Source organism: Macrobrachium rosenbergii, chromosome 49, assembly GCF_040412425.1.
Source record: "Macrobrachium rosenbergii isolate ZJJX-2024 chromosome 49, ASM4041242v1, whole genome shotgun sequence".
NCBI lineage: Eukaryota > Metazoa > Arthropoda > Malacostraca > Decapoda > Palaemonidae > Macrobrachium > Macrobrachium rosenbergii.
The window spans coordinates 7,201,615-7,216,614 of record NC_089789.1 but is presented as its reverse complement, the minus strand read 5'-3'; the positions used below and the strand labels follow the sequence as shown (position 1 = coordinate 7,216,614).

At 37.4% G+C, this 15,000-nt stretch overlaps 1 protein-coding gene across 12 annotated transcripts in view; it reads right to left on the bottom strand.

The window, feature by feature from the left end:
- Positions 1–15,000, bottom strand: part of MESK2 (misexpression suppressor of KSR 2) — a 379,072-nt gene that overhangs the window by 40,221 nt on the left and 323,851 nt on the right. Inside the window, exon 1 of one of the 12 annotated variants that reach the window (XM_067092549.1) lies at positions 1,271–1,937. The exons of the other annotated variants lie outside the window; for them this stretch is intronic. Coding sequence (XP_066948650.1) covers positions 1,271–1,332 — 62 coding nt within the window. The 5' untranslated portion in view covers positions 1,333–1,937. Of the gene's footprint in view, positions 1–1,270; positions 1,938–15,000 lie in introns of those variants that run through there. 12 annotated transcript variants of the gene reach the window in all.

Here is a 15,000-nt window from a genome sequence, read left to right as displayed (position 1 = left end):
CTACCCACTGTAAGGGTGTCATTGCTTCCTCGTTTCTTTGTTTATAAATAAAATTTCAACTGAACGAATCATAGCAGCTACATGTGAACCGAGGTCCTTCCTTTTCAACAACTATATTAACCCCTGGCAAGGGTTTAAAATTTCCGTTTCCTTCATTCCATCGCTTTGCACACACCCTTCTTCAACCTATCATCCTCAATTTTCTCCATATGACTAAACCACCTCGAAAAACGCCCCGATTAAACTTAGCCAAATAAACTAACATTCTCGCCCCTTCTACATATCTCCACACATTTCCTCACCCCTTCAGCTTTTTGTTGGGCGAGCGGGTTCCGTTCTCAGCTACCACTCTGTTGGCCGCGAGTTCGAATCTCCGACCGGCCAATGAAGAATAAGAGGAATTTATTTCTTGTGATAGAAATTAATTTCTCACTATAATGTGGTTCGGATTCCACAATAAGCTGTAGGTCCCGTTGCTAGGTAACCAATTGGTTCTTAGCTACGTAAAATAAGTCTAATCCTTCGGGCCAGGCCTAGGAGAGCTGTTAATCAGTTCAGTGGTCTGGTTAAACTAAGATATACTTAACCTTTTCCTCACCCTTTCAGTCCTTAACGTACTGTACGTACATACACTATAACAGTATTCATCTCAATTCTATTTTTTCTCATCCACAAATGCCCTCCAGGCCAGTGACTTGCCTCATTCTTGGCAATATAGATTTTGTGTGGGGTGTTAATTTTGCCGATTCTGACACAGGTAGCAGGACGTGGGACCGAATACAAAGGGGCTATAGGCCTACCCAGCAGGAGGCAGAACCAACCCCAAATTCTTTAGTCTGCATTCCACTCGACAACAGTCGAGCTACATAATGTACGGGCTAACTTTCCTTAGCATAAATAGCATTGGTTTCCTGATAAACTGTGTACATCGCGTACCTATTTAGCCAAAAAATAAATACAAAATTTATAATTATTCCCCAGAAAAGGAAATGCAAATGTAAACAAAAAAATTTTCCACCGAGTTGATACTTCCACAAATAGCACGCAAAAATTTTGGAGCATAATAATTTACATCAATAGCCTACGAAACAATATTCTCTGAACGATTTTCCTTCTGAAAAACAAACTGACAAAAATACATCCTGGAGAACTTATTAAAAGCGAAAAAATTCCTATATTTACATACAGGAAAACTCATCATGCTACATCAGTCCAAATCCACGGCATTACTTTGGTCAATGGCAAAATCCTTTTAGTATCTTCAACTTACAGGTCTATGCTGCTTAGTCTATCGAGCGATGCCGCCCCTTGACTCTCCTGTCCAGAAGCCATTTTTACGTCAGCTCACTCGTTCGTTGTGCCAACAACTTTCTACGACTAGAAAGTATTGATAGGTGACGCACTAAAGCTTAATTAGCAATACTTCAGAAAATGATCTTTCCTAATTACCGACTTATAGAAACAAAAATTTTCAAGCACAAAGTTTCGTTTATCGATTTGACTTATTTTCAAGACGTTCGCTCCACAAGGCCGGACACTATGACGCACCAATTCCCGCCATTGTTGTCCTTCAACTGTTCTCCCCAAGTCTCAGACTCCTTCTCACTCTGGTTCAATTCTGACTGCCACTAACCAGTGTGTTTGGCATAAGAAGAAAACATCCCAGTTGGTAACTCATCACAAGTCCCATGTCATCCAGCTAAAAAGGCATTTTCATTGGGTATTGTCCGGGACTTTCAACCATACTGTAAGCAAGAGGCATACAAAGAGGCGCCGGCCAGTCTACGCGGACTGAGCCTTCAAAAAATATAATAATGACAATGGCACAAAACTGGCGCAGTTATAGACACGCACGACCAAATATAATCGCAATAGCAAGATCCGGTGGTGACAGCTCAAGCAGGCCCCATGTTTTTAGGGAAACACGACGGCAAAACAAAGAACTTTTTAAAAGAACAAAACAAGATGCCCATTGTCCCTACTAGTCTAAAGGAAGCTCTTGTCAGGGATGTCCTAATCTCGAGATGTGATTAACCTCCCGGCAATATCTAGCCAGTATACAGTATATGTTTAGAGTATGTTTAAGGGCTGAAAATGAGTTTTCTGGTCATTTTTTAATCGCATTTCGTAATCTGGCCCCTTGAATTGTTTGTCACTATTTCCACATTCATTTACCATTTTGCAAAAACCTTTCACTCTAACATAAATTATGTTAACATTGTTTTGAAGAGTAAACATGTTTAAAAGGACCCCTTGCAAACAAGCGGAACATAACGTACACTCGAGTACACTCCATGTTACAGAGTGGCGGCGTTTGGCAGCTAATGCAAATTAAGAATTCATCACGCAAGCAGGGTGGTGCTTCCAAAGTTAATGTCATCTCATTTCGACAGCATGTACAAGAAATGAGGAGCCTTGTGATTATTGAGATGCACCAAGCAAATTGGGGTGTCTGAATATAACAGCTATTATGCGAGTGGTGTAGAAGAGTCTATGACTGCATACCAAAATCTACATGTTCACTGGCCTACCTACCACCAATGAAACTCCTACATCAGTTAGCGGGGCCTTAGGCCTACGCAAGTTTCTTACCCGCCATCCCTCAGCGGCTTGATATTTTATCTAATTCGTTACTTTCCGTATTGTTTCATCGAAACTTGTAAACAAGCTTAAATTCTTTGAAAAAAGGCTCGTCTTTATCAGGAAATCTTTGAAGCAAAAGGAACCTAACTAAGCAAGTTTCACAAATTCGGTACTTCTGGATTTTAGTCGAACACTACAAAACGCTATAGCTCTTTACCAAGTTCAAAAGTCAATTGTAAATTAAGGAAACAAAAAGTAATTTTTCGGAAGACTCCAGCCAGCCATTTCGAAAGACTCCAGCTAGCCAATTTTGCATAGCAAACCATTTTGGGTTTTCCATGCAAAAATGGCTACGAAGTGACAAGCCACTAAAAGTACCTAAAAATACCAACCTAACAGTTTTGCCATATTAGCTATGGAGGTGGGTGGGGGTCGGTATTGTCTTACCTTATAAGTGGTAATTTGATTAATTTTTTTAAGCATTTGCGAAGGTTATGTATTGAGATGAAATTTTGTGTTTTGGTGTGTTTTACCCACGAAAAATATAAATCATAATGTGGGAGGTGGCTGGAGTCTTTCGAAAAATACCCCAAAAAAGTATGGGTTGGAAACAAAAGCGATAAACCCCCCAGCGAATTATAAATCCAAACTTTTGGGTCGGGATTAATCATATGTTCATTAAGGTTACTTAAGGTTTTGATAAAATTTCTCTTGATAATCAGTTCTGCTGTAAAAAGCGCTTAAAAAAATAATTCCACACACCTGAAATATACTTATCTACAAACTAAAGTCTCCATGAAAATAACTTGCAATATCTCTAAATCCTTTTCTATATATATCTATCTCTTTATCAGTTTTATTCACATCTATTATCTTGGTCCGAACGAAGTTTAATTTCTGTAATTTCCAAGTTTCACTTTAACAAATATCTCAGGGTAAAACTTTACTTAGTTGCGCGGCCTGATTCTCGCCAATCGTCGACCGGGACAGGTTCCTCATACACAAATAGACATAACCTTTCCTATAATGCCAGGTCCTAACCTACCAGATCTTACCTACCTAACCTAACTTAGGGCGACGTGCACTGACCTGGCTGGGGAGGGAGGAACCCCCCCCCCTATTCCTTCGTTGGAGGGGTGGATAGAGCTTGCGCCTGGAACGCTGTTGGCCCAGCGTTCGACTCTCCTACCCGGCTAATGAAGAATTAGAGGAATGTATTTCTGGTGATAGTAATTAATTTCTCGTCATAATGTGGTTCGGATCCCACAATAAGCTGTAGGTCCCTTGCTAGGTAAACCAGTTGGTTCTTAGCCACGTAAAATAAATCTAATCCTTCGGACCAGCCGTAGGAGAGCTGTTAATCAGCTCAGTGGTCTGGTTAAACTAAGATATACTTACTTTTTTCCCCCAGAAAAAAAAAGGCCGTAACCTGTCCCGGTCGGCGACTGACGGGAATCAGGCCGCGCAACTAAAGTCAAGTTTTACTTTTCCAGGCAGCAGAAGCTTGTCACCGTTTCACGCACGCAACATAAACACATAGGTAATTCCCACTGAATGCAAGTTATTCCCGTAGTATAGTGAATTGGACAATAAACGACGCTTGTAGCTTAATATTTGTGAATATAAAAAAGTCATGCGTGTGTAAGACAAATACATGCACACAAATACAACACACGGACACTAGCACTTAACGTCATTTCAAAACGAGTAACTTTTTTTTGAAGATCATACAACCTTCTTGTCTGTTAAAACAAGAACCTGAGGAAAAAAATAAGCTGTTATACGGCTTGAACATCAAAATAAAGTAAGACAGAAAAATTTTGGAACACATTCAAAACAAATAAATACCTGTTTAAAAACCAAAAGCTAAAAACACTGGAGTCCAGTGGGGTCTCTCCTTCTACTGAGAGCGGTCTTGATTAGAACACTACCCAGATACTAGTGTAGCCAGATGACCAACTCCGGGGTGGGTAGGTAGGTAGGAGGTTGTATGGTGAGGACAGTAAACTAAGCGAGGTTGTTAAGATATGCATGTACGGCCATCCGTTTCTGTTCGTAAGGTGGTTCTGATAAGTGACTGTTTGCTTTCCCTGATCTTTCAGCGGTGTTCCAACCATCGTTCTAGTATCTGGAGCTTCTTTGGCCTAAAACGAATTGCAATTCTAGCAAATGCACTCGTGCAATTAAATAACAGATGTTGGATGACAGCAGCTTAGGGGTAGGGAGTATCAGTAGGAAATTTATGATAAGATTTGGAAATTTTCATCACATTCAACTGAGCATAAAATTCCCTTATTAACTGTTCGGTCTTTGTGGAAAACTCGGCATCTAGGAAAAAGGATAATTTCTTCACGGCCTTTTAAAATATTCAGCGTTGTCCTTTATATGGTGTTTCATCTGATCTGATGACGAATTATTTTTATCACTCGTCTTTCTTGACAGGAGACCAGTAAGAACTGACTCACTGCCATTCCAGTGAAATACAGAAACCATTTCCAAGTAGAACAACAACTAAATGAAAAAAACTAACTTTGATAAAATGAGGGACATTGGTCGAGGATGGCCTGACCATGACCGCGAGGAAAGTGAAATTCCGCAACAGAAACTTTCTTGGAAGCCCAGACCCAGTAGTTTTAGGGTAGGATCAATACAGGGATATCATTTTACATACAGACATTTTTTTGCGGAATGTTTTCAAGCATTTTTTTTATAATTCTGTTCACGAATGGGGCTCAAGTCTTGAGATACTATCTTTAGGCTTTGTTCAAGCAATTCTTCATTACTTCACATAAAAATATTGGAAGCGCAATTGGAATATAAAATTTAGGCCAAAGGCCAAGCGCTGGGACCCATGAGATCATTCAGCGCCGAAAATAATGCTGGAACAATTGTTGGGAACGTGTGGAAAGTAAGATAGAAGAAGGGGAATGAGAACGGAGGTATAGTAAGAGGAATGGAAGGGATTGCAGCTTGAGGCCGAAGGGACGATGTAAAGAACGTTAGGTAATGCCTACACACTACCCCACTACGGGGCCATATAAATATGGCTCATGGCTAGAGAGATCGCTTTTTCATTCATTTCATGGAATTGCATACAAACGGCGCAGAAGCCTAAATACATAAATCATATTCAGGGTAATTCTCTCTAACGATGGAGTAGAATGCTTACCATGTTTCAAAGCCAAGTCTCATTAAGAAAAAACGTCACATCTGCCATTTCTACGTAAGTAAATTAGACTGGGCACGCCCCTTTACTGTAGCTAAAGTTGCAGCCATCGTATCCTATATAATAAAGGAATTTGAAGAATGAAACTCGAGTGTTGAGAGAGAGAGAGAGAGAGAGAGAGAGAGAGAGAGAGAGAGAGAGAGAGAGAGAGAGAGAGAGAGAGATTCCTTCTCTCAGGTGTTGTTTCATTCCGTGTCTGAAATGAGCATCAGGCCTTAGCTTCCTACAACAAATTTAGCGAAGCCCCATCTTCAAATTATTTCTAAATTTGAAACAAGTTCCCTGCCTTATCACTATTTAATCTTAAAAAACAATGCTTTTAATGAAATGTAAATTTAAAATATAATTTTTACTTACTTTATACATTTATGATTGTAACGCAAATAGTATAATTTCATGAGGTGTCTACTGTCATGGAAGTGTTAACAGACCTGACGTGAAAGGTACCTAACCAGCTCTACAGTACATGAATCCCATTTCTATGTAGAATTGGAGCGAAATAAAGATAAGGCCTTTATCAAGACCTTGGAAAATCGGACTCATGACCAGATTAAAGAAAAATTTTTTTTCTCGCGGACTAACTGATTGATAGTTTTGCAAACTAGCGTCACAATAGCTATGACCATCGACACCTGATATATATATATATATATACTGTATATTACATATTGAATAATATATATATATATACATACATACACACACACACACACACATATATATATATATATATATATATATATATATATATATATATATATATATATATATATATATATATATATATATATATATATATATATATATATATATAAAACCACTGCATCTATACATACTTTATAGGTGCCTCAACATTTACACTTCCTAAATCTGTCTATACAAACTTATGGTAATAATCAACAATGAATTACATCTTCTGAAGAAAAGCACGTTACCCTCGTCGACAAGCTTGAAAATTACAGCTGCAAGTATTGACATCATTTCTTGCAGAATCAGTCATTTCTGAACGCATTTTGGTACCTGTTTTTCTCTACCAGTTGGAATATGCAGTAAATGTGCCTCGCTGTCGAACTTCTGTTCCAGAGGACCTTTATTCCTCACACCGTTGGACTGTGGAACAGCTTCCCTATAGAGGATGTCGTGCATCTGGAACTTCACAAGTTCAAGCGAAGATGCAATGCATTACTGCCCTATTATAATTCAACCTGCATTTCAATATTTTACTTAAATTTTTATTGACCTGTTAATTTGTTAATTTATCTGGTTTTCTAATAAATTTCAGTATTTCTCATTACCTTCCGTTACTTTTTCCTAGTGAACACCATAAAATTCTTTGGAAGCTTGAATTTCAAGTCAATGGCCCCTGTGGTGGGTTGTTCGTTATGAATAGGGTTAATCTCGTGAATAATAATAATAATAATAATAATAATAATAATAATAATATCAACTTGCGCACATACAAGAGACTTGTGGTGTTCAGAAACAACTGAAGTTTGGTCCAAAGGCTAAAAAAAGGACGAAGTACTTGCATTTCCTTCGAATGAAAGTTCGTGCTGCCGAATAAATTCAACGAAATGACAATAACATGTTACCCATCTAAAAATCATAGAGGTCTGCCAGTGTGTGTGTGTGTGTGTGTGTGTGTGTGTGTGTGTGTGTGTGTGTGAGAGAGAGAGAGAGAGAGAGAGAGAGAGAGAGAGAGAATTACCAATGCACTTGGAAAAGAATTGAAATTAAAATCCATACGGCGCAAGGATATCATTTAATAAGGTGAAAGTGAATATAGAAGAAAGGAGGCCGCCCTTGTTCCCTTGCCGAAATCCTTTCAATGTCAAAATACCCTTCAGCAGGCCATAGAGACTGTTGTGGGTACTAATGGGGACACACATACCCCTATAGCCACGTGATGACCGTCATCTCTCCGGATACCTCGTGACTGTCTACACAACTAGAGACATGAGCAGAAGTGACCAGGCTCACTGGCGAAAGTGGTAAAGAATGCTGGTAGATTCAACACTGTCCTCTATATAACTACTGGATGCATCATCTGGCTGGCAATGTTCGACTCAAGATTTACTTTAATTGACATTCAGCTTAAATAAGAATATGACGTACGAACATATATGCACACATACCTACGTAAAGTCATTCACACAGAGATGACGAATGGAGAGTAATATATATATATATATATATATATATATATATATATATATATATATATATATATATATATATATATATATATATATACATACATACATGCATACACATTCACACACTAACCGTCAGTTTCCAAACCAGGCAGCGGTTCGAATCCCCTTGGTGACGAATCCTCTATCATTTATAATTCCCTCTAAGTGTAAGTTTTTCCCGAGGTTTATTAAACTGGATATTAAACGACATTTGCGGCTTAATTTTTGTGAATATAAAAAATGTTACAGTATATGTGTCACAATACACACACATATATATGTATATATATTTATATATATATATATAAAATGCATCCAATGTAATTATTAAATATCTTAAAAGCGAAACCAAGGCGTTGTTAGAATATCAAGCGCTATTATACAGACGATACAACCCTTACAACACAATCTCTCACCAGATATTTTCGTTTTGCCAAACATTCACGTGGAAAGATTTCGAGCCACCCCGAGTCTGGCAGAAGCATAAGGTTTTACCAGGGGAAGAGCTGTATCCAACTTTGCTGGTTAATAATAAAACACCCCTTAACACGAGCTGGTTGTAAGGTAAAGGAGATGTACCGTTTCGGCAGGACCCGTTAAACAGGAGGGCCCGGTCTTCAAGGAAGCTCCTCTTCAACATTTTGGACGAAGAAACACGAGAGGTTTGACTTACAACTTAGCTTTTATATATATACATATATATATATATATATATATATATATATATATATATATATATATATATATATATATATATATATATATATATATATATATATATATATATATACACATACACATATATATATATATATACACACACATATATATATATATATATATATATATATATATATATTAAATGATTAAAAGAAGTCTGTGCAGTACATCGGCACCGTGTCCGTCTGACATCAGTCGACAGCGATTGGTAGGCTCCCCTGTTTTTCTGGAGCTGTAACAATGAGTTCCTTGGGTGGCCTTTCGGGAGCAGTGCACCTTGTAGTCACACAGAGCGACGTTATTCAGAGAAACGATTAACCAGCCACACGCCTGGTTTTTCGTCCTTACTTCTCAAAATATGGACAGTTTCGCCTGTTTATAAAATCTGCACTTAGTGGTCAGTTTCGTCCCTATCAGATATCCATGTTCATTTGTATTAAATGACCACCTTCCTCTGCCATAAATGGTTAGCTGTATAGTCACCTTCGTCTGCACTGAATGGTTAACTTCGCCTTCTTTAAAGGGTAACTTTGTCTGCATCATTTAATCAACCCCCTTTAAATCTAAATTGCTAACTTCGACTGCATTATATGGTCAATATCCTCTATGTGGTCAATTTCGTCTGCATTAAATTGGACAACTTCCTTTTCATTAAGTGATCAACTTTGTCTGCTTTAAGTAGTCAACTTCCTCTAAATTTAAATTGTTAACTCCGTCTGCACTGAATGGTCAGCTTCCTCTACATTTAAATAGTCAACTTCCTTTGCATTAAATGGTCAACTCTGCCTGCTTTAAATAGTCAACTTCGTCTGCATTAAATGGTCAACTTCGTCTGCATTTGAATGGTAAGTTTCGTCTACATCAAATAGTCAACTTAATCTGCATTTAAATGGTCAACTTCGTCTGCATTTTAATATCCAACTTCCTCTGCATGAAATGGTCACATTTGTCAGCATTTATAGTCAACTTCATTTGCATGAAGTATTCAAGCTCATCTACATTAAACGGTCAACTTCGTTTGCATTACATATTCAGTTTTGCTTTAAATGGTCAAATTTCGTCTGCATTAAAATGTCAATTTCACGTGCACTCAATGGTCACAGTGAATGAAAACAAATATGTGAACATGTCATTCGAGAATGATACCTTATATGATCCGGATTCTTTTAAAATGAATCACAGTATATAATCTGGATATGACGCAATTGAAGCGGCGAGAGGGACAAACATAACATGTTGGTTTGATCTAGAAATGCGCACAGCAACCGCTGTAGATAAGCCCCCGATATAAATTGGTTAAGAACTGAACAAAAATCATGGCCTGGCAAAGCACTGACTTCTTGCGTTATTGTCATTTCCTTGATTCTCAAACGATGCCAGTGCAAGTCTACACCTGAGTTAGATTCACAGGTACATGTGCTTTAGATGAAGGAACAAACACAGGTACATGTGCTTCAGACAAAGGAATATCATAACTGTCAAAAGCTTGGATAAATAGGCGTTCAGCTTTGAGCTATCACATCGAACTGTGAGCTTGAGTGTTTTTCAAAACAACAACCTTTAATTCTAGCTTATTTTCAATGAAGCAAGCCAATGCGAAGACTAAACTTCGAAAATGACTGCTAATGCCATGGGTCCATCGAGCACCGCTACTCCCCTTAACCTCTCTCCCTTCCCCAACACCACAGGCCGATGAAACCCTCGTACCTTTTTCGAGACAAAGGAAAAAAAAAAGAATCCAGAAAAATGGAAGATCCTTGGCAGCAGGACGTAGGGTTACGAAAACCCTCCACCAGTAAGGCTACGTGATGACCCTAACGTCCCCCAGCGTCATAGGAACTAGTACAAAGAACGAAGCCTTAGAAAAGACCCCCTTGGGGAGTCTTCGCCCCTCTTTCTCTCTCTCTCTCTCTCTGTCTTGCTTCTTGCTTAGTGCGCGTGTGTTGCACAATCAGCGATTTCTTTTTTGCCGAGCCTCAAGATTTTCCCCTGAGGCGTCGCTACAGGAGGTTCAGAAAAAAGTCCATTTCACCCTTTTGTCAGAAACGATTCATCATATTTGACTTAAGCCAATTATAGCATTTTTTTAAAATTTCGGTTCGTTAATTATGGCCTTGGAATATTGCTAGCTGTGGAGATATGACATGAATGAAGTAAAAATCAGCTGCAGTCAAAATCCTTTGAATTCAAAATCATTCTAGATGGAAAATTCAAAATCAATCTAGATGGAAATTTCATAAACACTAAAAGGAAAATCCAAAACCACTCTAGATGGAAAATTCAAGATTGCTCTACGTGGAGAATTAACGATATCTCTAGACGAAAAATTTAAGATCACTCCCGATGAAAATTTAAAGATAAAATCTAGATGGAAATTTCGAGAAAAATCTAGATGGAAATTTCAAAAGCACTCTAGATGGAACATTAACGATAACTCGCGATGAAAAATTGAAGCCCACTGCACGGAAACGGGGTTACCCGACGAAACAACTGCAAGTCGAAAGGAGAGGACAACAATGGCGTTTAACTGCGCATCAAAGAGCCACCTTGTTTCTAGACGCAAGAAAGGTGTACAGTAGTAGCCAGTACAATGAGCCCATCGAGCCTTATACAATCAGAGGTCCCAGTTGCCGCTTCTGAATCGGGTACCTGGAAATTTCATTGGTTCCATACTGAAAGTGGATAACAGCTGATTCGTTACCGGAAGAAAATAGCTACTTATTCTCGACTAAAATAACTTATAGCTGATTTCTGGATACTGTAAAATAGCAACAGACTTTTTACTGGAAGAAAATAATAGCGAATTATTTTATAAAAGAAAATAACAGGTGATTTTTAAGTAAGAAAAACAAAAGATTTACTAAAAGAAAACAGCAGCTGACCATTACTGCATTGTTTAATAGCAAATCTTTTAATAAAACAATATAATAATGATTCTTTACTAAAATAGAATAGCAGGTGATTTTCTTAGTAGAAACAGCAGTTAATGCCTTAGGCAAGATTTATATAAAAATATCTGATTTTTTCTATCATAAGAACAAAAAAAAGGTCATTCTTTATTGAAAGAATAAAACATGTTTCCTTGTTAAGAGAACAAGAAACCGCTGATTCTGTTACTGAGAGCAAACAGTGTCCGAAAGACCAGGAAGGGGGATACAAAAAACAACACTACTACAATGGAGACCGAGAACGAACCCAAACACGCCACGAAAGCAAACGCGAAAACACCCCAAAAACAAAAGAGACCAACTAACCGAAGAAGAGAGAGACAGAGACAGAGAAAAAGTTCTTTTGATGAAAGCGAAGCCTCACAAGGAATTACATCAGGGGGATTAGACCCCACTCTCCATGACGTCATCACATCTGGCTGGCTTAACGCCGTCGTGGAGTGCAATGCTGGCAATCCTCAACCAAGAAAAGTAGGTGTGTACTAGGTGGTCGCGTCTTAGAGAGCGAGAGAGATTAACGATGGAATGGAGTAGCAGGCACTAACGGTTGACATTCAAAGGACTTCTCTCCAAATGAAGGTCACGCTTGCTATATATAAATCAAAATAGTTTTTTCTTTTCATTTCTTTAGAGGAAAAATAATTCCACGCACCTCCAAAATGCTGAAATTTAATGTAATCTATAATCTGTACCATCCCCGTACTCAAGATGGAAAGAAGCATGATTATAGAATTTCCTATACGCTATGTTTTATATCCCCAACTTTAAGTAATCAATTTGTTAAGAAAGTTACGACGTAGAAATTGTTACTGAAATGCTTGCGCCATTTTTTTTTTCACATGCCATGATTTTTAATACAATAATACCTAGAGTACGCAAAGCAACATTTACGATGATTATTTGAAAGCATCGAATACTGGAATACTGTTGACTAACATAGCACTGCACTGGGCTCCTAAAACTTTTTTTGATAATACTTAGATGCTAAGGAAACTTGCCAAGAGAGCTGAGCAGTTAGTACACTTTGATGACACTTTATAATACTTTCACACTAAGGAAACTTGCAAAGAGAGCCGAACAATCAGTAAACTTTGAGGAAACTTTATAATACTTTCATGCTAAGGAAACTTGCAAAGAAAGCTGAACAGTTATAAAACTTTGATGACAAACTCTGTAAAAAAAAATAAATTTACTTTCTACATCATACTGCAGGCACTCCTCGAAATGTACAAACAATTATGACCTTACAAACCATTGTCATTACCATTACTAAAATTTGTGCTACACGTTAAAGTAGGCTTTGAAATGAGCTGGTAACAGCTAGATCTCAGTCATTCACTCATTCTATTACTTCTAGTTTAAGAATGTGAATTCACACAGACATGTTACAATTCATACAGACCCTGGTAAAGCCCTAGAAAAATTTAGGTAATGACGCACAGACCATAACAGACACTGTCAAGGTCACAGAGAAACGAACTGACGAGGCAAGATTACTTGAAATATTCGTGATTACGTCGCTCGTTATTTTGTACGTTTGACAAACGTACCATAATTTGTTCTCACGTCAAGGACGGCCACTTTTGATCACGGCGAGTATCTAGCCGGTTCACCGGTTAACGTCACATGTTCAAAGGGCAGCAACTTAGAATATAAACTGTTTTGAATAAACACACACACACACACACACACACATATATACATATATATATATATATATATATATATATATATATATATATATATATATATACATAAATTTGGAATTTCACAGTCTTTTGTTTAAATTCTGTTGCTTTGAGTACATACTCAAACATACACACACATACATATATTTATATATACATATAAATAATAATAATAATAATAATAATAATAATAATAATAATAATAATAATAAAAATAACTTTGAGATTCTACAATCTTGGAATTGAATTTTATTGCTTTGAAGAACATACTTCTCCTAATTTGTTTAACCTATATATTTATTTTCTGCTACGTGAAGTGACCGATCCTGTAACCAGGTATGAATATACGACACAAGTAAAGGATGATGGCAATCTCATGCACTAAAAGGAAAATTATTTTATTAAAACAAAACTTTAATGTTCGTTCTGAATTATGTAAAGATTTAAAAACTACAATGAAAGACGACAAAATATTGGGGATCTATAAGACTTGTCAATTTCAGTGAGTGGTACTGCCAACTCCAAACATTGTCATCCTGCCAAAATCCAGTGGTCTGAGAGAGAGAGAGAGAGAGAGAGAGAGAGAGAGAGAGAGAGAGAGAGAGAGAGAGAGAGAGAGAGAGAGAGAGAGAGATTGTTATATATAATATTCATGTCTTCGGTGCTTCAACAATGTCGAACGGAGAAATGCTTTGATGAAAAAGGTAACATGAAAGATTCTCTTTCATACACGTAATAGCGTTAATGCGTAGTTACGCCTACAGCCAATCACACGAGTAATGAGTACACCCATTGCACATAAAGCAAAAAACAAAAAAAAAAAACACACACACACACACACACACAAGGCAGGCTGCTGCTGCTGCAAACACTGAGCTGTTTTCTATCATCAGGTTTGATACTATTCAGTTTGTTACGAGTTATGTCTTGGCTACGATTGAAATATGGAATAGTTTGCTGCTGCTGCTGACGTCTCACGAATTCAGGTGTATCGGTTTTATTTTTTATTCCTTCGTATGTATTTATTTATCATCTTATCCTACAACTTCCTTTCTTTACATGCTGATTTTCCTTTGGAGCCCTCTTGGGTTTATAGTCTGTTGATTCTGTCCATAAGGATTTTCAGCTGAAGATTTAAAAGCAAAAAAAAAAAAAAAAAAAAAAAGCAAACAGTTACATCAATTAAAGCCAAAAGGAACATCAAGCTGGTGTAGATTACAAGATAAACTAAGACTGGCAATTTAATATCCAGGTCTTCATAACGAGAGATAAACTCTGGATGCAGGGAATTTCCAGATTCTACTCTCACTACAGCACGTACAGTGATCGCCATGAATTTGTAAAATATTTATTAGCAGTTTTAAAATTGAATAAACAAATAAATAAATAAATAAAAATAATAGAAGGTGGTCTAATACATGCATGCTCATTAACAAAGTAAAACCTTGAGGAAGAAATTAAGGAACATCCTGTTTATGCATCCCGACCATACTACCAAAGAGGGCATGGATCTGGTTTCAAGGCAGCTTTGAAACTGATGAAACTTTATGGACAGGAGTTTCAACTTCGATTAAACAACTATCACACGCTTTTGACACTGATTGCAGCTCACGTTTAGTTTTCTGTAAAAGAAAACTATT